We start from the raw sequence: 26,045 nt of genomic DNA on the forward strand, positions 1-26,045 counted from the left end.
TTCACCAAAATTGAATGAATAGAGTCTCTACTGCACACATCTTGGAGTTTTTCGCCAACTCATTGAGAGTCAACCTGCGATCTTTCAGCACAAGCGCCTCAACTTTCCGCACTGTTTCGTCCGAGTGTGACGGCCTGCCGCTGCGCTCCTCGTCGGGAACGAACGGTGATTTCTTTATTCTTCGATTAGATACAACAAGGCGACATTTAGCTTGAAGCTACTCTTACATGTAACCTCATCATACCATAACATCCATGACCTAGCCGGGATTCGAACCCGGTACCTTCAGCATCACAGCCGTCTCCCAAACCACTGTGCTACCGAAGGTAGACGTCGAAGACCAGCATGGCGATGAAAGAGAGAAGGTTTTCGAAGATGTAGATTTGAAGGCATTACTTGATCAAGATTCGTATCAAAAGCAACAAGAATTGGCAGAATCATTGTGAGTAACGCAATGAGCCATTTCAAAAGACCTGAAAGTCATGAGAATGATTCAGTCTTTTGCGGAAGAATTTAATTTTCTGCTTTAATATAAATGAATCTGCGGCTGAGGCTCATCGAATGCTCTCAAATACCTAAGGCGAGGCCGCTATTAGAGTAAGAATGTTCTGAGAGTGGTGGAGATTTTCGTAGATGCAGAATTGGAGGCATTACTCGATCAAGACTCGTATCAAACGCAACAAGAATTGGCAGGATCATTGGGAGTGACGCAACAAGCCATTTCAAAACTCCTGAAAGTCATGAGAATGATTCAAAAACAAGGAAATTGGGTGCCGTACAAGTTGAAGCCTAGAGATGTGTAACTACGTTTGTTTGCTTGTGAACAGCTGCTTGAAAGGCAAAGACGGAAAAGATTTCTGCATCGCATTGTGACTGGAGACAAAAAATGGATTCATAACGATAATCCAAACGAAGAAAATCATCCCGGCCATGCTTCCACGTCGAATTCCAAACCAAATATTTACGATTCCAAGGTCATGCTCAGTACTTGGTGCTACCAGCTCGACGTAATGTATTATGAGTTGTTGAAACCGACTGAAACAATCACAGGCGATCGTTATCGAACGCAATTAATGTGTTTGAGCCGAGCATTGAAGGACAAACGGACGCAATACAACGAGAGACATGATGAAGTGATTTTATTAGTGTCAGAGACTTACAAAGAGAAATTACGCTAAATTTTACAGTTTTTCTTCGATAAAGGCGAAAATGCAAGCCAGGCGACTGAAATTGTAAATAATCGTGTTTATGCTCCTGGTACTGTAACAGCCAATCACGTGCAATATTAGCAACCAGTCGGCAACAGCGAAGTTTATAGTTTCAACTTCCATTTCACGGACAATAATGAACACGAAACGGATAACAATCGACATAGATCTTTCCTAATCCATAGGATTCACCTTCCACTCCAAACAATAACACCCACAAACCAAATTCCACAGTTCCGTTGGCTGTGCTACCATCAACACAATATGTTTCATAGAGCTGATTAAAGGAAGCTGGCGAGCATAAACTTTGCAATTTAATTTCTCTCCAGCATCCCCCCAGGACCTGCCCTCCCCTTTGATTTATTTATCATCTGAACAATACGTTCCGAAAATGAACTGATGTAGGAAGTTCAAAAGTCTGTCTTGAATCGCGGTCGGATTGTCTCAAGTGTATAACATTGTTTCCTGTTTTCCATTGTTGGGTATTTCTCATAATACGATCTTAGCGAAGTGTCTTCTTGCCTGAAACGAGCATTCAGCCTTCGATGAATGAGCTTCCAGTTGAAGCGTGGACGAGCCCACTTCTAGTGGACTAAATCGTTTTGCGCCCTCTGTGTTTGTCACTGCGAAGTTAGGGTGGGATTTTGTCAATTTTGACGGTGGGATGGGACAAGTTTTTAAATGTATGCCCTGAATAGGTTTCTCTTAAAATAAACGATGTTCAAGCCATTGAAATATGTGTTTTTCGAAAAGAAGCCGAGACAGGTCTATTTTTCTCTTATCTTGTGTTGTCAAATTAGTGGATGTGAGGTGGAAAGGACCATAAAGGTTTGGCGAGGCGTTCTTAGCAACCATTATCTGTACGGCAACTTTGTGGTCCCTGCCATATACACCTACCAGCTTCTTAGCGGTGCGTGGTGACTTTTCCTTGGAGCGGTTGGATTTCTGCTCAAGCGGAGGAGAAAAAAAGTTAATCTTTCGCTCTAAAGTACCACAATTAAAGGAAAAACTCAGTAATAAATATTTGTTCAGATATGGTTTGAACACCGAGGAGGCGACCCCAATCAGATAGAAAATGTCCTACAAGATGAAGTCGACTCAAACTCAAATAAAGACATATGGAATTGTTTCACGTTCCCAAAATATACACTGCGCAAAAAAATTAACGCACATTCTGAAAATCTCAATTTTAATAAAAGTTAACTCCACATTGATTTTATAACTTATTTTTTATGTTCTCTCGAGTAGGTTTTGAACGAAACAAGACACATTAAATGAAAGAAAAATTCAGGATTTCACCGAATCTTATGTGAAAGAAGAGAAATAAACAATTTTCAAAATACTGGAATGCTGATAAGTGATTTAATACATGGTATTTCCACCCCTTGCGTTAATTACAGCTCGGCAACGACGGTTCATACTCAAAATGAGTGATCTTAAAATGTTCTGATCTAATTCTTCCCAGATTTCTCTGAGTTGGATTCCTAAGTCATTAAGAGTAGCTGGATAATTTTCTGAACTCCCCAGTCTTGTATTGAGGTTGTATCAAACCTGCTCAATCGGATTGAGATCTGGACTTCTTGCTGACCATTCCATTCGAGAGACTTCAACCTCTTCAAGGTACTCCAGAACGATGCGCACACGATGGGGTCTGGCATTATCGTCCATAAAAATGAAATTTTCACCAATGTATGGGGCAAATGGCACTACATGCTCTTCAAGAATGTTCGTTATATACCTATCAGCATTCATAGCTCCATTATCAACGACCACTAGGTCTGTGCGAGCAGTCAAAGATATTCCACCCCATACCATAATCGATCCTCCCCCGAAACCAGTAGTATTCAGGAAATTGCACTGAGCATATCTTTCATGTGGACGTCTGTATACAAGGGGACGTCGATCACAATGGTAGAGGCAGAATCTAGACTCATCTGTGAAGAGAACTCTTTCCCAATCAGCCTCTTCCCAATGGATATGCTCTCTCGCAAAATCCAAACGCGCCCTTCGATGGGCTGGGGTAAGAGCTGGGCCTCTTGCCGCGACACGAGGCCTTAAATCATATTCTCTGAGGCGATTTCTCATTGTCTGAGTGCTAATTCGCACCCCATGAGTTTGCTCAAGCTGATTTTGAAGGAGGCGAGCGGTTGCAAACCGTTGTCTCAACGAAGAAACTCTCAAGTAACGTTCTTGAATGGCAGTTGTTACCCGTGGTCTACCCTGTCCTGGTCTTCGGACATTCATACCTGTCTCCCTGAATCGCTGCAACATTCTGGACACACTTGTATGGGAAACTCCAAACCTTTCTGCAATTCTTGTGTATGTCCACCCTTCTTCTTGCAAAACTACCACTTGGGCACATTCCTCTTCGGTCAAATTGCGTGTTTCGCGTTGCATAGCGATCGAGTGTAGAAAATTAAATGAAAGAAAAACTATTGATCACTAGAATTGATCGAGAACAACTGATTTCAGAATGGAGCCAATACATTCAAAATCTGATAATCTCATCTTTTTTTATTCCTGCTGGGAAAAAACATCTGTATTGAAGAAAGACGTTGAAAGTGGATAACATATGCATGCATAATTCTGATAAAAATAATTGTCATTGAGAACACCTTCAGTTGTAGAATAAATTTGAGATTTCTATAATGTGCGTTAATTTTTTTGCGCAGTGTATAATTGTTGTATTAACTAATGGGTATTAGAATAATTTTAGCCTCTGAGGAAGCCCAAATATTGGGCGGAATGTCTGGTAAGCAGAAATAAAAAACAACGAAGACTTCTAACTTTGTCTAAGTACCCACTAGGCAATGAAACAATCAAATTTAGACGTATATGATTAAGGAAAGGAACAAGTTGAGATTGTCATTGTGGAGTTGGAAAAAACCAAACTATTGAAAAAAGTTGAAATGCGATGGAGCATTCTGATCTACAGACAATTTGACAAATTAATGGCAGGATCTGTCATATAAAAAAGCGCTCTCGGACGCTTATGTCCTCAAATCGTCCTTCTAAACAATCATAATGCCATAAAACATAGAATCCGTCCGAGCGGACTTCTTAAACCACCCAAAGACTTCCCAACGTTGTGTCCAGCAATAAAACATAAGTCGCCCCCTTTCGGAAGACAAACAAACTGCAGACTCATTCGAATCTACTCCACTCAGTTCCGCCCGGAGTAGGAATCACTATTAATAGCGGCAATAACAATTTTTCATGACGTCCAACAACGGATGTGTATCTTTCATGTGACGCATCCATTGCGACGGTTCTGCACCAGGCTTAAATGCTGGCCCGGATGGAACATTTAGGTTGGAACACAGATATACGTAATTTTCCAGGGGTGGCCAGCGGAGCGTAAGGGCAAACTAGTTTAACAAGTCATCACTTTGAAGCGCCTAAGTGTTTCGTGTTACTAGGTTAGTCATCCTGCGGCCGCAAATTGCCATGTGTGGCACGGAAATTATGAAAAGGGCCAAATGTGTGTAAGGGATGGAGTTGGGGATTCTTTGGTCCCTTCGATTCGGATATGTAGTACTTGTGGGACTGGGATGAAAGGTGGGTTCTGATAATTTGTATGTCCTAAAATTGTTCTTCAAACATTAGCTTGGGAGTAGGAATCGTTTCATCAATGATTATGATCTCTTTATGTTTCTGCTTCATCAATATGGGGATCATATGATAATATTAAATAAAACATCAGTAACCAATTCATAATGGCATTGCCACCTCTGAAATCACCTGATGATAATCATCTTTATTTCGAATCAGTGCGAGTGCAAAGGAAATAAAATACAAAGAACATTGATTCGAATAAAGCAAATCAGCAATACATTATGACAGTCAGTTTACAATTAAAGCATTGAACTCACATTTGATCGATTCTCAGATGCTATTGGAGTGCCTAAGAAAACTCAACTAAATAGGCAAAACATCAAGGTCTGAAAAGGAGTACAAACTCCTTTCATTGACCTAGAACCTTTCTGTGGTATAGGTAAATGTACCTAATGTAGGTATATAACTTTAAGTTGTCATTACTGTTCCAGATGGCGACCGATTCAACAGCTGTCGAGTGATTTATTCTCAGTTTGGTTTGGCAATTTATCATGAATAGACTCACGCTTGAACAACGCTGGCAAACAGTGCAATTTTATTTCGAAAATAATGGTTCTGTGCGGAACACGTATCGCGCACTACGTCCATTTTATTTTGTTTAGCGATGAAGCGCACTTCTGGTTGAATGGCTACGTCAACAAACAAAACTGCCGCATTTGGGCTGAAGCTAATCCTCAAGTGTATGTCGAAACACCGTTACATCCAGAAAAACTGACTGTTTGGTGCCCTTTATGGGCTGGTGGAATCATTGGTTTGTACTTCTTCAAAAAACGATGATGGCCAGAACGTTAAAGTCAATGGTGATCGGTATAGAGCCATGATTACTGACTTTTTCATTCCTGAATTGAACAACCATGATGTCCAGGAGCTGTGGTTCCAACAAGACGGCGCAACATGTCACGCAGCACTTGCCACAATAGATTTATTGAAAGACACGTTTAGTGACCGCCTAATTTCACGTTTTGGACCTGTGAATTGGCCTCCAAGATCATGTGATTTAACACAGCTAGACTACTTTCTGTGAGGCTATGTAAAGTCATTGGTCTATGCGGATAAGCCACAAACCCTTGACCATTTGTAAGACAACATTCGCCGTGTTATTGCCGATATACGGCCACAAATGTTGGAAAAAGTCATCGAAAATTGGACGTCCAGATTGGACTACATCCGAGCCAGCCGTGGCGGTCATATGCCAGAAATCATATTTAAAATGTAATGCCACAAGATTATCTTGCGGATAAATAAAATTCATGTCAATCGAATAGTCCATCGTTGTTTTATTGCAATTTAAAGTTCTATAGCTCTAAAAAAAACACCCTTTATAAGAAAGAGTTTCATGAGAAGGAAAAAACCGAAAGAGAGACATTCTGGCGGAATCTTTCTTGGTTGGATTGTTGCCGAAAGCTCCTTCGAAACTTTGATACTGCAAGATCTGAGACATATCTGAATCTCAGCAAAAATATCTTACACCTTCCTCCTTACAAGGCAGTCCTTCCTCAGCAAGCACCTAATGAGAATGGATCTAACATAAATTGCACACCACATGGAATATTTTGGCGATCAAGATTCTTTTTCTTCTATTTTCCAACATGATAACAATATTTGTTGACATCATCAAAAGTCGAAACCTGTCATATATGCAGCACATCAAGGGAAACAATGAGAGGTACATCCCTGTCTAGAAAATGCCTTGAGGGAAAGCTGATAGAAGGCAATTCCACAGTATGGGGAATAGCATCTGCTGCATACGTCGATTTTCCTTCGGCAGACCCATATTTCATCCTACTCGAATTAAAATATACCGAAAGTAAACTTCCCTTCTATACCTTGAAGAGGATGAAGTTTTTCTCATGAATGAAATAATAGCCTCAGTTCATATCGCCTCACAGCAATTTCATGCTTCTTGGTTATTTATTTAGGTCAACACCATGGCTGGAAATTTGAATATTTTCCATAATATATCGCTGAAATATTTAGATCCGCCGGGAATTGCTATATTTGCGGAGAAATTCTTCATCATTTATGTGCAAGACGCAGCAGTTTGATGTTATGAGTAGTTTCAGATATGAAGTTTACCCTGTCTTATTTCATTACATGGTTTTAAAACTCATTTTGACGTTGTTAAGTTTTCAGGGGGAAGTTTTTAAGATAAACTGTTTTAAAATTAGTATTATCCGAATTCAGTTTATCGGTGTTGGAGAAAAACTGCCCTCGAAGGCTGTTTTCTCATTTATCTCTGAAAGAAACATTATTTATGGTTTTCCAATATTTTCCAATATTTTATGACATTTCGTATGTTATTTGTAAACAAATTTTGTCTAGAATAAGAAGAATAGTGAACCGAATAACATCGTCAATGAATTCTCTTTAAATTTCTCTCAGTATTCACAAATGAGCACTGATTTTGAAGAAACAATCCAACAATTTTCAAACGTTGTTGAAGAGTGTATCTTCCCATGAACAAATGGCATAACCTAGGGAACCAAATGACGTAAGAAATGTAATGAAATAGTACTCAGTGAGATACTTATTCGTTCCATAGAGTAATAACAATGATAGAGGAAGTATACACAATTTTCACATGTCCCCAACATGGTTAGATCAGGTACGTTGTAGTATTGTGATATATTTTCGAATTCACAATTTTACTATATCATTATGAATGTATATTATATTGAATGAAATATATTTATTTAAGTGATTCCCTATTGCATATGCAATTTTGAATATTTGGAATCCGATATTTTTACTAATTGTCGAATTTATATTAAGCAGAATATTTATTATTGTCTATATCTACCTGCTGAAATGCAAGATTTGGCAACTTTTGCTCTCCTAGTGTCATCGGTTGTTTCGCGTCGTTTGGCGCGCTTGAAGTTTGTTTTCTAAATTTCTGATATATTCAGGTATTTATTTCAATATATTTTGAGTTGATATGAAACGTTGATTCACTATGGGACATAAGAAGTGCGTTCTTTGTGGAGAAACTCGCGAATTGAGTGAAATATCGTATCACTGATATGTTTTCATTTCCGCTTGCTTCATGTCAAATTTGATAGTTCATGTTGGGGACAAAATTTACTCACTAAAAATGACATATGCTCCCTCTATCTATGTTTATCACTCTGAGATTCGGTCTAACGCCGCCACTGGCCCAGACCATAGACAACTTAGCATAGTCTGAATCCTCCATCCAAACTAATGACAATACGATCAATCGGATCACCTTCCCTGCATCCCTCAAAGAGGTATTGTTCGAATCCAGGCCAAACTTTCATAAGCCCGTGTTCAATCCTACCTCTTTCTGTGTTAGAGACCAATCAATGATTTCCATGTCTGTGATTAGTACCCTAATTAATTCCGATCACCCGCAGAGGATTATGACGGCAGATTAAGCCCAGACTCCACGCACAAAGAATGCCATCGGTTTCGCTGATTTACATTGGCCTCGATCACCTACACACAACTCCGGTTATTGTTGTGGTGTGAACGAGTTGTATATGTTGTGTATCGTGCTTTTATTGTGGCCGTTAGGGGATGTTATTGTTGACCATTTCGATATTGTTCTGGGTGAAATAATAATGTTGAATATGTCGACTTCACAGCAAATATGTAATAGGAGGATAATTAAAGAGGATTAGTAGAATGCAGCTCCTGATATGATAAGAATTAGCACTCTTTTAGTTTTTTTTTTCAATTAAAATGATATTATTCAGTGGAGGGGTTGTAGGATTAAAAGAAAAAACAGCCTTCTGTGTTGCTACAACGCATTTCCTCTCTTTAAACATAACAAAGCCTTGATGCCAACCACGACATAATGACTACAGAAAACTGTATTTTTCCTTCGATCATCCAACTTCAGTCATACAATTAACGCAGTGGCGGATCCAGGGTGTGATGGTGTAATTATCCCCCCCCCAAGCCTCATCGAAATATGTTTTAGAAGTTTCACAGCAGTATCAGCCTTCAACCAAGAGTATAGCTCCGTTCACTGATGGATCAAAATCCAGAGAGAGGTACTGGCTTTGGGGTATATGAACCTGAACTGAGGATCTCTAAAGCTCTGAGAAGTGAGCCCTCTATTTTACAGACCGAGATACTGGCTGATAACGTATGTGCTCAGGAGTGTCTTAAAATGAACCTCAAGGAGGTGCATGTCTACATTACCAGGGACAGCCAGACCACGCTGAGATCCCTGGAATCGTAATGCCAGGGGTCTCTGTTGACCTGGGAGTGCCGTAACACCATAAGGCAATTGGCCAGAGGCAATAAAGTGACTCTACTATGGGTACCAGGGCACTGTCGTGTTGAAGGAAATGAAAAAGCAGATGAACTTGCAAAAAGTGCATCAAGGTTGACACCTGCTGGATCTGAGCCTTTCTGTGGGCTAGTAAAATAGAAATATAAGGCAGCGGTCTAGCAATGGGAGTTGAATAACAGGATAACCCAGTGGATAAACACTCCTGGACTTACTCATGCCAAGAAATTCGTGATGATTTCACCTACCTACGCTAGAAAGCTCTTGAAGTTGTCACGAGCCGAGCTTCGGGTGATGGTGGGAGAGCTAACGGTACAAACATCATTTGTACCGTATGGAAAAGTCAGCAGATGAGATTTGCAGGCTCTGTGAATCAGAAGCAGAAACCTCTGTTAGTCTTCCGGGAACTGTGACCAAATTGATCTTTTGGTCTTCACCCTACCTATTCATAGATAACCACGGACGCCGTCGATACTGTTAAGGAAGCCGATGACATCCTAATTTTCCCATATGAATGGTCTTACGCTAGTCAACCCTTGACATTTGCACACTATATGTGGCAGTTTCTACCTCCTTTCCACAGAGCCTGCAAATTTCATCTGCTGACCTACCCATGTGGTACAAATGATATTTGCACCAACAGTGTCCTGTCAGCAGTTCTATCATTACCCAGAGCTCAGCTCGTGGCAGCTTCAAAAACTTTCTGCTATAGATCGGTGTGAGCAAATTTCTTTTCCTGAGCAAGACCAGGAGTGTTTCTCTAGATAGTAATTCTATTGCCCCACTATCATTGTTTGACCGCTGCCTTATATTGGTCTTTTCCAAATCTACAGAAAGACTCAGAACCAACAGGTGTTAAACTTGATGCTCTTTTTGCAAAGTTCCCTCAATACCACAATGCCGCGGTATCAACAGTAGAGTCCACTCTGTATAACAACACCTATCAGCTTATGTTTTTAGCTCTTCAATCTGCATTTCCACACTTTACCAACCCTAAATCATCGAACAAAGCATCGGTCGAAATTGTGATAGAGAAGATAATAGAGATGAACAGATTATTTTCGGAGAACCAGGCACGTATCTATGTTTTTAATTATTTCCACATCGGCCGCAAGCCATATGACACCCGGATCCTTTGTGACATCCACATTTTTCGAATAATCGATACATGTCCGTATTGGCGAATAGGATGAAGGTCATAATGCCCGTATCGCTGATTGGGATACGAATCGGTGTTTGAACAGATCTGGGTAAAATTGGTAGGACCGATCTCTGTATAGCAGGCATTCTTGATGAATCTGCCACGAAATGAATAATTCTGGTCGATTTGCATAGTCGGAGAAATATTCGGTTCGGTAGTTTTCCATAGACTATCAGGCAAGTTTTCATCTTCTGGATATTGGAGTGTATGGAACGCTTTAGGTGCATGAATGGGTAGCAAGGTAGGTAAGGAATGGAGGAAACTCGGATTTTTAATAATTTAACAAATAGTTTCTGAAATATTGGAGGAAAGCACATATGTTTAGTCAGAAGATTTTAGCGCTCTAAAGGGAATTTCTCAAAAGTCTTCATTTCATTTTGTCGAATTGAATGTTTTGATGATTTCTTTGAATTGAAGTTGAACGAGAAGCTTGGACATTACTTGTTACAGTTGTAAAAAATTTTCTAGGAAAACATGAAGCTCAAAACTATGTTGAAATGATTAACAAGATGCTTAATAGTTTCAAAATCTTAGGGTGCAATATGAATATCAAAATACACTATTTGCAGTCACTTAGATCATTTTCCAGAAAATTTAGGAGACATGTTTTTGAGGAACAAGGTGAAAGATTTCACCAAGATATTAAAGTTATGGTGGACCGCTACCAAGGAAGATGGGACATGCACATGATGGCAGATTACTGCTGGAGTTTAAGAAGGGACTGTTTGAAAAAACATTCAAGAATGTCGTGGAAAAGAAGCTTTCAATGTGCTGAGTGACTATTTGATTTCTTCAATGTTTTTTTTGTTTGTAAGTACGACATAATATTGTATTTTTTGTAACTGAAATAAAAATTTCGTATCTACTTTTGTTTACTTCACTTACGGATTTGAGTTAATAGTATATTTATTATTCAACGAGCGGTAATGTAGGTCATAACTCACGCAGATGAAGTTTGCAGCACGAGTCGCAGGCGAGTGCTGTAATTCATCAAGTGAGTTATGACCATTACCGCAAGTTGAATACTATACTTTATCTACGACTTTATCAATAAATACTAAGAAAAAAATACAGACTTAGAATATAGATAGAAGGAACGGAAAGAAAATATTTGTGCTGGATCCCGAGTAGAAGAGAGATGGAAACTTAGTGTCGCCAATCACAATCGATCTAGCTTCGGCTAGCTCGAATCTAGTACAGATATAGAACTTTATTGAAAACCTCAATAGTTGCCTATAACAATGCACTAAAATATACCAAAAAACATTCCCTGTAAACGATGACTTAATGTTCTTACTGCTACACCAATCTCGAAAATTTTTGTAAACTCCTTTATATTTTTTTCTGGCAAGTAATTCTGTATGGTTACATTAGCTGTTTGTCTTTTGGAAATGTATATATAATATTTCAACTCCACTATCTGAATTAATCGTTTTTGGCGAAACATTCAAAATAGTCAGATATCAACTTATTATTTGAAAACATCAAAATTATTAAAGTGACATTCCCTCGGACATTCCTCCCCTCAATAACAATAATGGAATGTTCCCTTCCGGCCAATGGAATAGAAGCAGAGAAGTATAGAAGCACAGATCTATCTTTTCCGATTTATTATAGTGAGTTATAGTAGTGAGTTATTATAACTCACGCTGCTTGTTAATAGATATTAATTGCTCAGAAGCAGTTGAATAATGAATATATAATTCAATAGGAGTAGATAAAGTAATGTAACTTATAATTATTTCTCTAAAATATATATCTAAAAATTTAAGCTTTTAGGTAAAAATGAATAGGTTATTTGAATTCAGGACATCAAAATGATATAGAATCAGCTCAAAAACCTCCACACCAAAACAGCTAATTCCCTGTGTAATATACAGAAGATATATCAAAGCAGTCCTAGAAAAAGAATTTTCCTCACCCACGATAAATCTAATTTCTACCCAGGCCAATCATCTGCGTTTCGCATCGACAAAGTCCGTTCCAAAACTGCGGATATCATACGGTCTGGCAGGAAATTGAAATCCCAGTAGAAAGCTTCGCCGAACGTCACCGAAAGCGGCCTCACAATCGAAATTAATTCTCCAGCACACCTCAGAACTCCATCGCTAGACGTCGGTAATCGCTGTTGTAGATCAAGGAAACGCCATTGAAGTTTCCCTCCTCATAAACGGCATCCCCGCTGCCTCTGGGCTCATTACGTGGTGCACCTCAAATGGGATAGGTTATTCGAACTTATTACATAGCTCGCTCTTACAAATTTCCTCAAGGCAAGAAGGCGCTTTGACGTCTGAACGGAATACGGAAATTGAGATACCACGGAATGGTGGATGCGCGCGGTCTCTAGAAAATTCGCGCGGGTTGGAATGGTGGATGCGCTGGTATCAAATGGTGGATGCGCCACTCGCGAAACACGTGAGCAACGTTTTTTCGAAAATATCTCAGCCAAATTTATCGCAAAAGAGGAATACAGGTTGCTACATTGAATGGCATATTTTTTAAGTTCTTTCTCGGGCTAAGCCAAAGTTCGTTAATGGAAATGAAAAAGAACGGACCTCATTTCAGCAATTCGCAGTGATCGCAGTGTAAGAACTTTTCTCAGACAATTATCATTATAGCCAGCAATTCCAGAGTAAGAAGCAATTTTTATAATGGAGATTGGAAAGATCTTAAAAGACTTCTACATCAGAAATACTGGGATGGAATTGAATCATTTTGTCAAATGAATTTTTTCTAGAGGTAGATGGAAATTCGAAATCGTCAAAAATCGAATTATGTTCTTTATCTGTATTTCGACCGAACAAAATTTATTGTTGTTGATATATTGTTTGTTGATTGAAAGTGGCATATTTGAAAATGTAATTCTTATTTGCTTTCTTTGTTTTTTTCGGATAGATCGCTTCTACAAATTCCCTCTAAGCAAGAAGGCGCTTGGACGTTTGATCGGATTACGGAAATGAAGCCGTCTTGAAATGGTTGATGCGCTCGATATAGTGTGGTAGATGCGCTACTCAATAGTTTTTGGACATTATCTCAGCTAAATTAATCGAACAAGGGAATGAGGTTTCTACATGGAATAGCATATTTTCCAAGTTCTTCCTCGGGCTAAGCCAAAGTTCGTTAATGGAAATGAAAAAAAACGGACCTCATTTCAGCAATTCGAAGTGATCGCAGTGTAAGAACTTCCTCTCAGACAATTATCATTATAGCCAGCAATTCTAGAGTAAGGAAAGAATGGAGATTGGAAAAATCTTAAAAGTCTTCTACATAGGAAATAATGGACAGAATTGAATTATTGTCAAGTTTATTTTCTTTAGAGGTAGATGGGAATTCGAAATCATTTATCATACCTTTCGAGCATTCAACTTCTCCTGTGAAAAAATCGAAAAAATACAATGCAGAGTGAATTTTTTTTAACAAAAAGCATTCGAGCAGGTGCATCGTCTTCATCTTGGAGATTTGTTTTCACTAGACACCTGCTTATAGTTGAAATATTATTTAGCAACGTGTTTTTTCTGTTTTTTATTTGGAAAAATAGAATGTAGAATGTTTTTCTTTTCATGTTTATAGCACTGGTAATGAAGATGTTATGAGAACTCTTCATTTGGTGCCATTTTCCAATTTTCTCTTATATCTTGAAAAAAGCTACAGTTTTCACCACATTAATTCTCTCAAAAATCATATCTGAAAATGTGACAACCATATTTTCTATCAAAGATATTCTAAAATCCCATCACTAGACACTTGGACACCCGATATACTGTGATCGGCCAAACAGAATTTGGACCTCGATTTCTTCATGAGTTAGATAAACTAGATCCTTCATTATTAATTATAGGCCCAAAATTCAGATTTTACGCTTTGTTTAAGCAAAATTATAGCTAAAAAACGAGTTCAAGAGATAAATTGGCTCGGTTGCAGAATGGTGAATGCGTAGGTTGCTAGATGGCGGATGCGCCTCCTCGCGTGTCAAGACTTTTACGGGAGTATCCAGGGTGGTGATTGATGGGACGCGTGTGCCTCTTTTCCGGATTGATCGTTAATCTTGGCTCGCTACGCACAAGGCCAGGTTAATCGAAAAATATGATGTTCATCGCCGGTTTATTCTGATAAATTGTTCGTTTACGCCGGCAAATTGTCGTTACGTCAGTTCTGAATAACTTGTGCTTTCCGATGCTAACCCGATTTTATTTATTGCACTTCTGACAGCCTTTTTTAGGCTATCGGTGTCAGAGGGACACACCCAACTCTATAACGATCGGTGGAGAGCCACCCATCTTAGATGTTTGATATTTAAAAAAAAAGAAGACTCTTCCGTATTTGGATCTATGGAAAAAAGGGTTAGTCTTCTTCTTCTTTCTCAAATAGACCTATTTGCAAACAATATTGTCTCTGGTTGAGGAAGTCCGAATATGGGCGCAGACTGAGAGACTATGTACCGAATCTCAGAACTCCGATAAGTTCAACATTAAAAAAAATTGCTTTGAATAGAGAAATCTATAAGCCAAATGCATATAGATTCCTTTATTCGAATGAGGAGAAAGGATCAGAATGAGCAATATAGGAAAGAAACAAGGAAATTGTCAAATCTAGGTAATCAAAATAGGTTTAGGATTCTATGCATTGGAAATAGAATTCTTCTTCTTTCTCATTAAGTGCCTCTTCTGGAGAAGATTGACGACAACCATTGCAAATTCGTTCCTGTGAACCAACGTTCAGACATTCATCCCTATCTAGTCTGTATATTCTCATCTCAAATTGAAATGATATACATTTCTATATAAACAGTTCTGTAGGCGCAATAGGCGCGTGAACGAACGCTTAAAAGCTCCTGACGTAGTGCCTTCCTCAAACTTTCCTACCTAACGGGTGTTTTTTCGAGGTATATAACTTTAATTTGGCATTACTATTCAAGATGACGACCGATTTAACAGCTGTCAAGTGATTTATTCTCAGTTTGGTTCGGCAATTCATCATGAATAGACTCACGTTTGAACAACGCTTGCAAATAGTGCAATTTTATTCCGAAAATAATGGTTCTGTGCGTAATACGTATCGCGCACTACGGCCATTTTATTTTTTTTTAGCGATGAAGCGCACTTCTGGTTGAATGGCTACTTCAACAAACAAAACTGCCGCATTTGGACTGAAGCTAATCCTCAAGTGTATAACGAAACACCGTTCCATCCAGAAAAACTGACTGTTTGATGCGCTTTATGGGCTGATGGAATCATTGGTCCGTACTTCTTCAAAAACGATGATGGCCAGAACGTTAGAGTCAATGGTGATCGGTATAAAGCCATGATTACTAACTTTTTCATTCCTGAATTGAACAACCATAATGTCCAGGAGCTGTGGTTCCAACAAAACGGCGCAACATGTTACACAGCTCGTGCCACAATCGATTTATAGAAAGACACGTTTGGTGACCGCCTAATTTCACGTTTTGGACCTGTGAATTGGCCTCCAAGATCTTGTGATTTAACACTGCTAGACTACTTTCTGTGGGGCTATGTGAAGTCATTGGCCTATACGAATAAGCCACAAACCCTTGACCATTTGGAAGACAACATTCGCCGTGTTATTGCCGATATACGGCCACAAATGTTGGAAAAAGTCATCGAAAATTGGACGTCCAGATTGGACTACATCCGAGCCAGCCGTGGCGGTCATATGCCAGGAATCATATTCAAAATGTAATGCCACAAGATTATCTTGCGGTTGAATAAAATTCATGTCAATCGAATAACCCTTCGTTGTTTTATTGCAATTTAAAGTTCTATAGCCCTAAAAAAACACCCTTTATATAAACAGTTCTGTAGTCTCCAACGACGTAACAGGCGCGTGAACGAACGCTCAAAAGCTCCAGACGCAGGGCCTTTCTCAAACTTTCCTACCTATATGCTCATTCCATCAAGAATGGATGAAATCGAGGTTAGCCAGCAGTACTCCACAATCTCAAGTTCACAGACAATGAAGATATTCACCACACACTGAAATTTATGGCAGTTTTGATGGTGCTCCAGCATTGGTTACGACGTGATTCTTAGCTGAATTTTCTCGAGATTGCCCATAAAAGAAATGCATGTTTGCCATTGCAGATTAACGGACCAGTTCTAATGCCCAGTAAATAACCATTCTGACTGCAAATATGATCGATACGCCTGATACTCTTGGGTTTATCGTGAATATAAACATCGATAAAACGGAGTAATACAATGCACTTCAAGGACGAAGAAGATAAATGTTCACGTTGATATCGAGCTATAAAAAATATATTGAAATAGCTTGTTGAGTGAGGTATACAATTATCGTTTAATCGCATTGAAATCAATAATTTGATAATAAATTGATTTTCGTTGCAATTTCTAGTTTTTGTTCATCTTTTTTCTAAGGGTACTATTGGCGCATGAATGAACGGGTTAAGTCATGTTAAATGGTGGATGCGCCGGTATCATATGGTGGATGCGCCGATAATGACATGAACTCAAATAAAAATCTATTATTATTTTTTTTTTTTTAAAACTACGACAAAAAAAATCGAATAGAATACTTTTCGAATTCGTGCTGGAGCTAGGCTATAAGTTCATTATTTGAAATGAAAAAGAACGGACCTCTTTCAACATTCCAAAGTGATCGCGAAGGAAGAACTTTCTCTCAGACAATTATCATTATAGCCAGCAATTCCAGAGTAAGAAGCAATTTTTATAATGGAGATTGGAAAGGTCTTGAAACTCTTCTACATCGGAAATACTGGACTGAATTGAATTATTGTCGAGTTTATTTTCTCTAGAGGTAGATGGGAATTCGAAATCATCCAAAATCAAATTACGTACACTGCCGGTATTGCTGTCTAACAAAGAAACATGTTTTTTGATTGCCTGTTGGTGAAATTGGAATTGTAATCTGGATATTATTTGTTTCGCCGGTGGACAGTATTCGTCAGACACGTAAAATTTCACAAAAAATGCAGAGGAAATAAGAAAAATTCAATAGCAAAACTCTTCATCTGTCTTTATTCAGCATCCTAAATCATAATATACATTAATCGAAAAAACTGCTCGGAATTATCGCTCTGTTGAAAAAAATCCGCCTTCATTTGCATACCAAAGAAAAATAGGGCTCGAATAAAATTGTGGAGCAGTTACCAAAACCAATTTTTTAGGAGAAAGAAGGAATTTCACTGAAAAACTGCCTATAGTACTTCAACTGCAACTTACATACACAAACTGAAAAAAATTCCGTTCTGACCTGAAGACCGGTCGAGAAACGGAGTTCAATAAATCCTGTGATTATATTATCAAAACCGATTACCACTGAAAAACAAGGAAAATTTCAAACGAAAAACCAATTCTCCGCCTTCTCCCAACATTTTGTATTCTTCCCAATCTCCAACTCAACTCACCGGATATATCTCACTCTGTTGAAAAAAATCCATCCTCACTGACGAGTATATTCCAACGAAAATTTGGCTCGCATAAAAATGTTGAACAGCTACAAAAACGAATTTTTGAGGGAAAGAAGAGAAAATTTCACTAGAAAACTTCTTGTTTTTCTTTTTTTCCTTCAGATTCCATATCACACATACACCTCACCATAAGGCCAGATAAAAAACAGAGAAGATTTCCATTGAAAAAAACGATAGAAAATCCCATTCTCTCCTTTCTTTCATCATTCTGCATTCCTTTTAATCTCCAACTCATATAAAATATTCAGAAACTATCTTACTCTGTTGAAAAAATCCATCCTCACTTTGAATTACCATAGACTCTAATAAAAGAGCGGAACAACTTCCAAAATCATTTCCTTAGAAAATTAAAATGAAATTTCACTAGGAAAATTTCCTGTTCCGCTTTTTTCTCCTCTGGATCCTGCAATATACATACACTAACCGAAAAAGTCCGTCCTCAGCAAAGAACCAAACGAGCAACAGAGGTCAAAAAACAACTTCCTGCATTCCTTAGAATCTCCAACTCATAAACACTAATCGAAAAACTTCCAGGAATTATTTTACTTTATTGAAAAAAAAATCCATTCTCACTTTGAATACCATAGGCTCTAATAAAAGTGCCGAACAACTACCAAAATCATTTTTTAAGAAAAACTAAAGAAGAATGTCACTATCAAAACTCACTTTTTTCTCCTCTAGGAGCCGCCACTTACATTCACTAACCGAAAAAAAATCCGTCTCCTCACCTGAAGACCAGACGAGAAACAAAGGTCGAAGAAAACCACTGAGCAGATGCATGGGCTATTATTATATTATCAAGACCGATTTCCACGAATAGAAAAAGAAAGTTCCCATGGAAAAACCCCTTCTCCGCTTACTTCGAACATCCTGTATTCCTTAGAATCCCCAACTCATAAACACCAGTCAAAAAACACCCCGGAATTATTTTACTCTATTGAAAAAAAATCCATCCTCCTATGAATACCATAGGCTCTAATAAAAGTGCCGAACAACTACCAAAATCGTTCTTTCAAAAAAAACTAAAGAGAAATTTTACTATCGAAACTCCCTCTTCCACTTTTTTCTCCTATAGAAGCCGCAACTTACATACACTCACCGAAAAAAATTCCATCTTCTCACCTGAAGACCAGACGAGAAACAAAGGTCGAAGAAAACCACTGAGCAGATGCATGGGCTATTATTATATTATTAAGACCGATTTCCACGAAAAATAAAGAAAGTTCCAATGAAAAACCCCTTTCTCCGCTTACTTCCAACATACTGTATTCCTTAAAATCCCCAACTCATATACAGTAATCGAAAAACTGCCCGGAATTATTTTACTCTATGGAAAAAAATCCATTCTCACTTTGAATACCATAGGCTCTAATAAAAGTGCTAACAACTACCAAAATCGTTTTTTAAGAAAAACTAAAGAAGAATGTCAGCATCAAAACTCCCTTCTCCACTTTTTTTCTCCTCTAGGAGCCGCAACTTACATACACTACCCGAAAAAAAATCCGTCTCCTCACCTGAAGACCAGACGAGAAACAAAGGTCGAAGAAAACCACTGAGCAGATGCATGGGCTATTATTACATCATTAAGACCGATTTCCACGAAAAAAAAAAGAAAGTTCCAATGAAAAACCCCTTTCTCCGCTTACTTCCAACATCCTGTATTCCTTAAAATCCCCTACTCATATACAGTAATCGAAAAACTGCCCGGAATTATTTTACTCTATGGAAAAAATCCATTCTCAGTTTGAATACCATAGGCTCTAATAAAAGTGCTAACAACTACCAAAATCGTTTTTTAAGAAAAACTAAAGAAGAATATCACCATCAAAACTCCCTTCTCCACTTTTTTTCTCCTCTAGGAGCCGCAACTTACATACACTACCCGAAAAAAAATCCGTCTCCTCACCTGAAGACCAGACGATAAACAAAGGTCGAAGAAAACCACTGAGCAGATGCATGGGATATTATTATATTATCAATATTTTTCTAAAGAAAAAAAAAGATGTTCCAATGGAAAAACCCCTTTCTCCTCTTACTTTCCACATCCTGTATTCCTTAGAATCTCCAACTCATAAACACTAATCGAAAAACTCCCCGGAATTATTTTACTGTATTGAAAAAAAATCCATCCTCACTTTGAATTCAATAGGCTCTAATAAAAGTACCGAAAAACTACCAGAATTAGTTTTTTAAGAAAAAATTTCACCATCTCAAAACTCCCTCTTCCACTTTTTTCCCCTCTTGGAACCGCAACTTACATACACTACCCGAAAAAAATCCGTCTCCTCACCTGAAGACCAGACGAGAAACAAGGGTCGAAGAAAACCACTGAGCAGATGCATGGCTGAAGGAAAAGTCGAGAACTGTCTCCAAACACCAGATCACATCTTCCAGGGTAGGCACAACACTTCGTACGCGACGTCAAAATTGTCACACGGACCAAGTCGGCGGGCCGCCGCTGACGAGACGCCGGTAAAGTTGCACAGGACACATCACAGACCCACGGGGAACTCCACCGGCCGTGCGAACGAAGAGAAACTGCCGCCGGAAAAGCTGGAAAACGGTCGGGAAACTCGGCTCGCCCGCTCTTCGGCATGCGCCCTCTCTGCGATCGGGAACGGACTGGAATTATGGAAAATTGGAATTCCTCAACGGAATTCTTCGTGGGGCAGGCATATCTGGAGCATTGGGGGTCTCTTCCGGTGTTCAGATGTGTGTTTATTGGGGTGTCCTATTGGAGTAGGGCGTCGCCTGTATCCGCGTCGTGACGCGTCAAAATTGAAAGAAATACGCCAGTTTGACAGTATGGTTTTTTATTTACTCTTTCAACGAAATAGTAATTTTTCGGCAACCGTCCGGGAAGTGCTCACTTCCCGGACGCTTTTTTTCTGAGAAAGAAGCATTTCCCGGCCTAGTCCGGAAAGTACGTACTTCCCGGACTAGGCCGGAAAAGAATCACGTCGTTCGTGTCATTGTGAATATGAAAATCTTGGTAGGTATATTTTTAATAAATGCAGTTGATCATTACCATAGCAACCGAGATATAACTGCTGACAGTTCATATGAAATAGGTTGTCAAAAATTTGCATGTTTTTTTATCGCAATCGCAATAAAATATGGAAAGTAGCAGCGAAAGTGTTATTCTACACGGTTGCCGAAAAAATATTGTACGCAACTCGCCCGAAAATGGTTTTTTTGGACTCACAGACTTCCAGGACTCGCTTTCGCTAGTCATGGTATTTGTCAACAACAATTACAAGCTCCATACAGAGTAGAGGATTTGAGTTTCATATTTTTGTGCCAAGTGAGCCATCCCCTTTAACAGTTTTTCATTTATTCATTCAAATTGATCATAAACATTTTCGTAAGTACCTGGACTTCGATTTTTCAGGAAATGCTACATTGAAAATTTCGTGTGGCACATTTTGAAACTCAATATCGCTAATGCACATATTCATAGTTCCATAGTTTATTGCGATAAATTCTACCAAAAATCATGCAAAGTCTTAAAAATCAAAATGTCAACTGATTTCATGTCAAGTAGGTGTCAGTCGATATTTAGTTGTTACGGTAATGATTAACTGCATTTATGAAAATCATGAAGGGGGTTTTTTTAGAGCTATAGAACTTTAAATTGCAATAAAACAACGATGGATTATTCGATTGACATGAATTTTATTTATCCGCAAGATAATCTTATGGCATTACAATTTGAATATGATTTCTGCCATATGACTGCCACGACTGGCTCGGATGTAGTCCAATCTGGACGTCCAATTTTCGATTACTTTTTCCAACATTTTTGGCCGTATATCGGCAATAACACGGCGAATGTTGTCTTCCGAATGGTCAAGGGTTTGTGGCTTATCCGTATAGACCAATAACTTTACATAGCCCCACAGAAAGTAGTCTAGCGGTTTAAAATCACAAGATTTTGGAGGCCAATTCACAGGTCCAAAACGTGGAATTAGGCGGTCACCAAACGTGTCTTTCAATAAATCGATCGTGGCACGAGCTGTGTGACATGTTGCGCCGTCTTGTTGGAACCACAGCTCCTGGACATCATGGTTGTTCAATTCAGGAATGAAAAAGTTAGTAATCATGGCTCTATACCGATCACCATTGACTGTAACGTTCTGGCCATCATCGTTTTTGAAGAAGTACGGACCAATGATTCCACCAGCCCATAAAGCGCACCAAACAGTCAGTTTTTCTGGATGTAACGGTGTTTCGACATACACTCGAGGATTAGCTTCAATCCAAATGCGGCAGTTTTGTTTGTTGACGTAGCCATTCAACCAGAAGTGCGCTTCATCGCTAAACAAAATAAAATGGACGTAGTGCGCGATACGTATTCCGCACAGAACCATTATTTTCGAAATGAAATTGCACTAGTTGCAAGAGTTGTTCAGGCGTGAGTCAATTCATGATGAATTGCCAAACCAAACTGAGAATAAATTACTTAACAGTTGTTAAATCGGTCGCCATCTTGAACAGTAATACTAACTTAAAGTTATATACCTCAAAAAAAACACCCGTTACCTCCCTAGATTTTCATATAGATAATGATAACAACGATGTGATTCTTCTGCTACTTTCAGATTTATATCCTCAAATGATAGACGTTCTCTAAAATTCAGAAATTCTCATAAAATTCATAGCTATTGCTGAAAAAGACGATTGAAAAACTAATAGATTTCAATTAAAGAACAGATAATCACATTAAATTAACTGTAAACTCTGCTAAATCGATTGAATTTACCATAATGAGCCTTCGTGACAACTTTCATTTGAGCATACTGAATAATTCATTTATATATACTTTGCTTATTTGCTTTCGTTTGTTTTATGTATCGTAATATTTACAGAACATCAATTTGCAGAATTGCTCGTTTAATAAATTATAAATAAATTTAAATATAAATAAATAGTTTGTCATTCACACTTTCCAATATAATGATACAGTGGCGTTCCTATTTGTTCGAATCATCATCAATGTTATCCCAAATATTAAATATATGGTTTATGTTTCACTATTTCAATTCATACATATCCATTTTTGTGGTGCCGTCCTTCGATTGTTGGCAACTAGCATTGTGTACTCGTGTGACTTACCTTTCTGTCGGGAAAAGTTGATATAGTCTTTCCAACGTTATACTTGACGAACATAAAACGATATATGATAATATATATTTTTCTTTGGTGTTGTCATGATTCCGACGTTCTATTTTTGAAATTACATATCAGTACCTGAAATAATTCGCCGCAAGCTAGCTCAGGAGAGGTCTAATGGGGCGCCACCGATTCTATATGAAGAACTATGGTGGGCTAGGTGAACCGGAACCTGAAATACCACAAGGGTGTAGAAGTAGAGGATGCAATGGTAAATCACCATCAAAATTCTCTCTTTCTGAAACTATAATTGTCTAATTAACAAACAAATATAAACAGTCGAATCTAACGAGCTCTGCAAAATGACAATAAATGTAGAAGTTCTTTACTGTGATAACCCCTGCGAATAGTGAAGTACTTAAGTTATTTAAAAATTTTCATAATATAACTTCCAAAAAGCTCACTCAAATCTGATAGAATTGTATAGATGTTCGAACAGAGAAAGAAAATGAGAGAATTTACAGTTAATACTTGATGGATCAGAAATAATGCACAGTTTTCGTTAACTAACTTAATATTGAAGTCGTTGTCTTCCTTTGTATGAAATATCTCCTTAACTAAGACACCTCGGTGATCCAGTATTCCATTTTCAATTCCTGGACTAGAAAACTCTCAAAATATTTCTCCTCCAATACTCAATACTCGTCCATTCCACTCATTCCAGGGGCAAAACTCTTCACGCTTCAACTGTACCGTAGGTATTGACGACCAAACGGTATTCTTGTTCTCTAAATTCCTAGACTTGAAAACTCTCAAAATACTTCGCCTCCAATACCCATATATTTCGGAGGAAAAACTCCTCTCGTTTAAACTGGACCATAAGGATTGACGACCAATGGAATATTCACGTTCTCTGTACAATAACAATCCAACACGTAGTTTACGACGTAACCCAACCTAAAAACGGTGATACTCTCAAGTATCGTCCTCAAATCAGCAAATGCGATCAGAAACTACCACCACAAATTGGAATTAATTCTCCTTGATGCTCTCTCCACACCGTTTTAATTCAACATGTCATCTCATACTAATTATCCTACTCTATGGAAACAAGATGGGGACGACTGACCATCGAACACTGTCAGAAAATATTCCAAGGATGGGCAAAATATCCACCGATAACCTCGAACGACTTATAACCGTGACAAACCAATCATCCCATCTCCGTTGATTGCGTAAACGCCCATTACTCCAAACTCAGCAAAAACCGATCGATCTGATCGCAACCCGTCGAACACAACCACCTCCACCCCCTCCCATCAAACACAAGACCTCGCAACGCACACTAGAAAACAAACAACTTCCGCACTGGAACCGCACCCGATTAATCACCGGACCACAGAACACATCAAATCGCCCGGCCGCGAAATCAAGACCACACCTTTTCATATTTCTCACTTCGCACAGCCCATTTAGGAATTAGTCTCTCCTAGATCCGCCGTAGGGAGGGGGGTGGGTCCCGCCCATTACCCCCCCGTAGAAAAAAAACGTAACGATGGCCAGATAAATAACGCCGGTTTTAATTTTTTTCCCTTAAGCGCGTTTAGGTGCGGTCGTAAATTGCCGGATCCCGATCTCCCCACCCACGCTTTTCGAAGGTCGTGAGGAGGGGGGGGGGACCGCGTTGAGGTGTTCATTGCGTCGTTGGTCGTTTAGAGGTTCGCAAGAAGTTGGGGGACGTGATGGAAGGTCTTTTTTTTCTGGGACGGGAGTTATAATGGACTGTCCTTCTGATGTTCAACCGGCGGATTTATGTGTGCCGTAATCTCGTTCCAAAGGCTGACCTGCGGCCAGCTTTTGCCAAAAAAACAAGTTCGCAGTATGGGAACTAAGATGTCTGAAAATACTGGTGTGTTCATGATTAGATTTTGGCCGAGGCTACTCGAATTCTGGATTCCCGGTACGGCCGTAGGTGGCGCTGTTTAATTAGATGGCCATATTTCTATGGAAACAACAACGGGATGCGATGTAAGCGCCTTACTCAACGATGCGGAAATCAAGTGAAGTACTGGCAAGTTCCATGAAATCCAAGAAGGCTTGTTCGATGTTCGAATACTATTTCAAACATTGAATAAACAATGGAAAATTGCTTTGACGAAATAGTTCAGTTCAAAAGCGAATTCCAAACCTTCTGACTGGAGGAAAATCAGCCGAAACTAGGAATCTCACTGCCAGATTCAAATTCGGCAAGATCTCACCAATAACTTGTTGGTTATCAGATCGTCAATAGTTTGAGTATTATCTGCGTGAACACGATCCTTCGTATAACCCCAGAAAAAATCCAAAGGAGATAAATCCCAACATCTTGTTGGCCAATTCACATAGCCTAAACAAGAGATTACGCCAAAACGAGTCGTGTTATGTAGATTGTGTAGTTATCTTGCTGGAAGGACATTTCTTTCAATTCCATATCATTATTTTCAGGATGAAAATATCGATAATCATTTGGTTATAGCGATGAGAATTGACGGCTTGAGCAACACTTTCTTCATTTTCAAAGAAGTACTGAACCTTATAACTAAGGATGGAGATGCATAAACCGCAATAGCATGCCGTAAGAGAGGCCCAAGTGTTGTACGCGCCGAGGAATGGATAAATTTGTATCTTCTTCAGCACTCTTACTCAAAGTAGCAATATTTTAGCTTGAGCGTGCATTTCGATGATTTATGGGCCTTAAGACATCAGTAACAGATCCAGTCTCTTCGAATTTTCATACTGTCATAACCAATTGTACGCTTAGATCGACGATTATGTCTATCAAAATCTGCCCGTAATGCACGACTTCAATATTTTTTTAATAAATTTCCACAATTTTTACAATTTCAGCAGTAAATGAAAGATCCTTATTGTTAAATGTCTAACCTTTAACCTTTTAGATAGTAGGTTTTAACTTGACGCTGGATTTCACCGATATGAATGACGGTCTCTCCTGATGCTGTATTTATACTCGCTCCACCGGAGGGGGGCGGAGCCATAGAGTTCTTCCCCTCCACTTATAAGATATTTCGTGTTTATAAGATCTATTGCTGGTAACCAGGCGGCGTGTGTTGATTTTATTCGAATGTTTGTATATTTTGGTGGCTACCATATTCATTCATAGTTGCTTTCAATATCTGAGATGCT

General features: G+C 38.8%; 1 protein-coding gene across 1 annotated transcript in view; it reads right to left on the bottom strand.

Moving 5' to 3' along the window:
- The window catches only part of LOC123672938 (zwei Ig domain protein zig-8-like), a 309,256-nt gene extending 288,854 nt beyond the window's left edge, over positions 1-20,402 (bottom strand). Inside the window, exon 1 of the mRNA XM_045607304.1 lies at positions 20,041-20,402. Coding sequence (XP_045463260.1) covers positions 20,041-20,092 — 52 coding nt within the window. The 5' untranslated portion in view covers positions 20,093-20,402. The remainder of the gene's footprint in view (positions 1-20,040) is intronic.
- Between the last annotated feature and the right edge of the window lie 5,643 nt (positions 20,403-26,045).

Source organism: Harmonia axyridis, chromosome 2 (assembly GCF_914767665.1).
Source record: "Harmonia axyridis chromosome 2, icHarAxyr1.1, whole genome shotgun sequence".
NCBI classification, from domain to species: domain Eukaryota; kingdom Metazoa; phylum Arthropoda; class Insecta; order Coleoptera; family Coccinellidae; genus Harmonia; species Harmonia axyridis.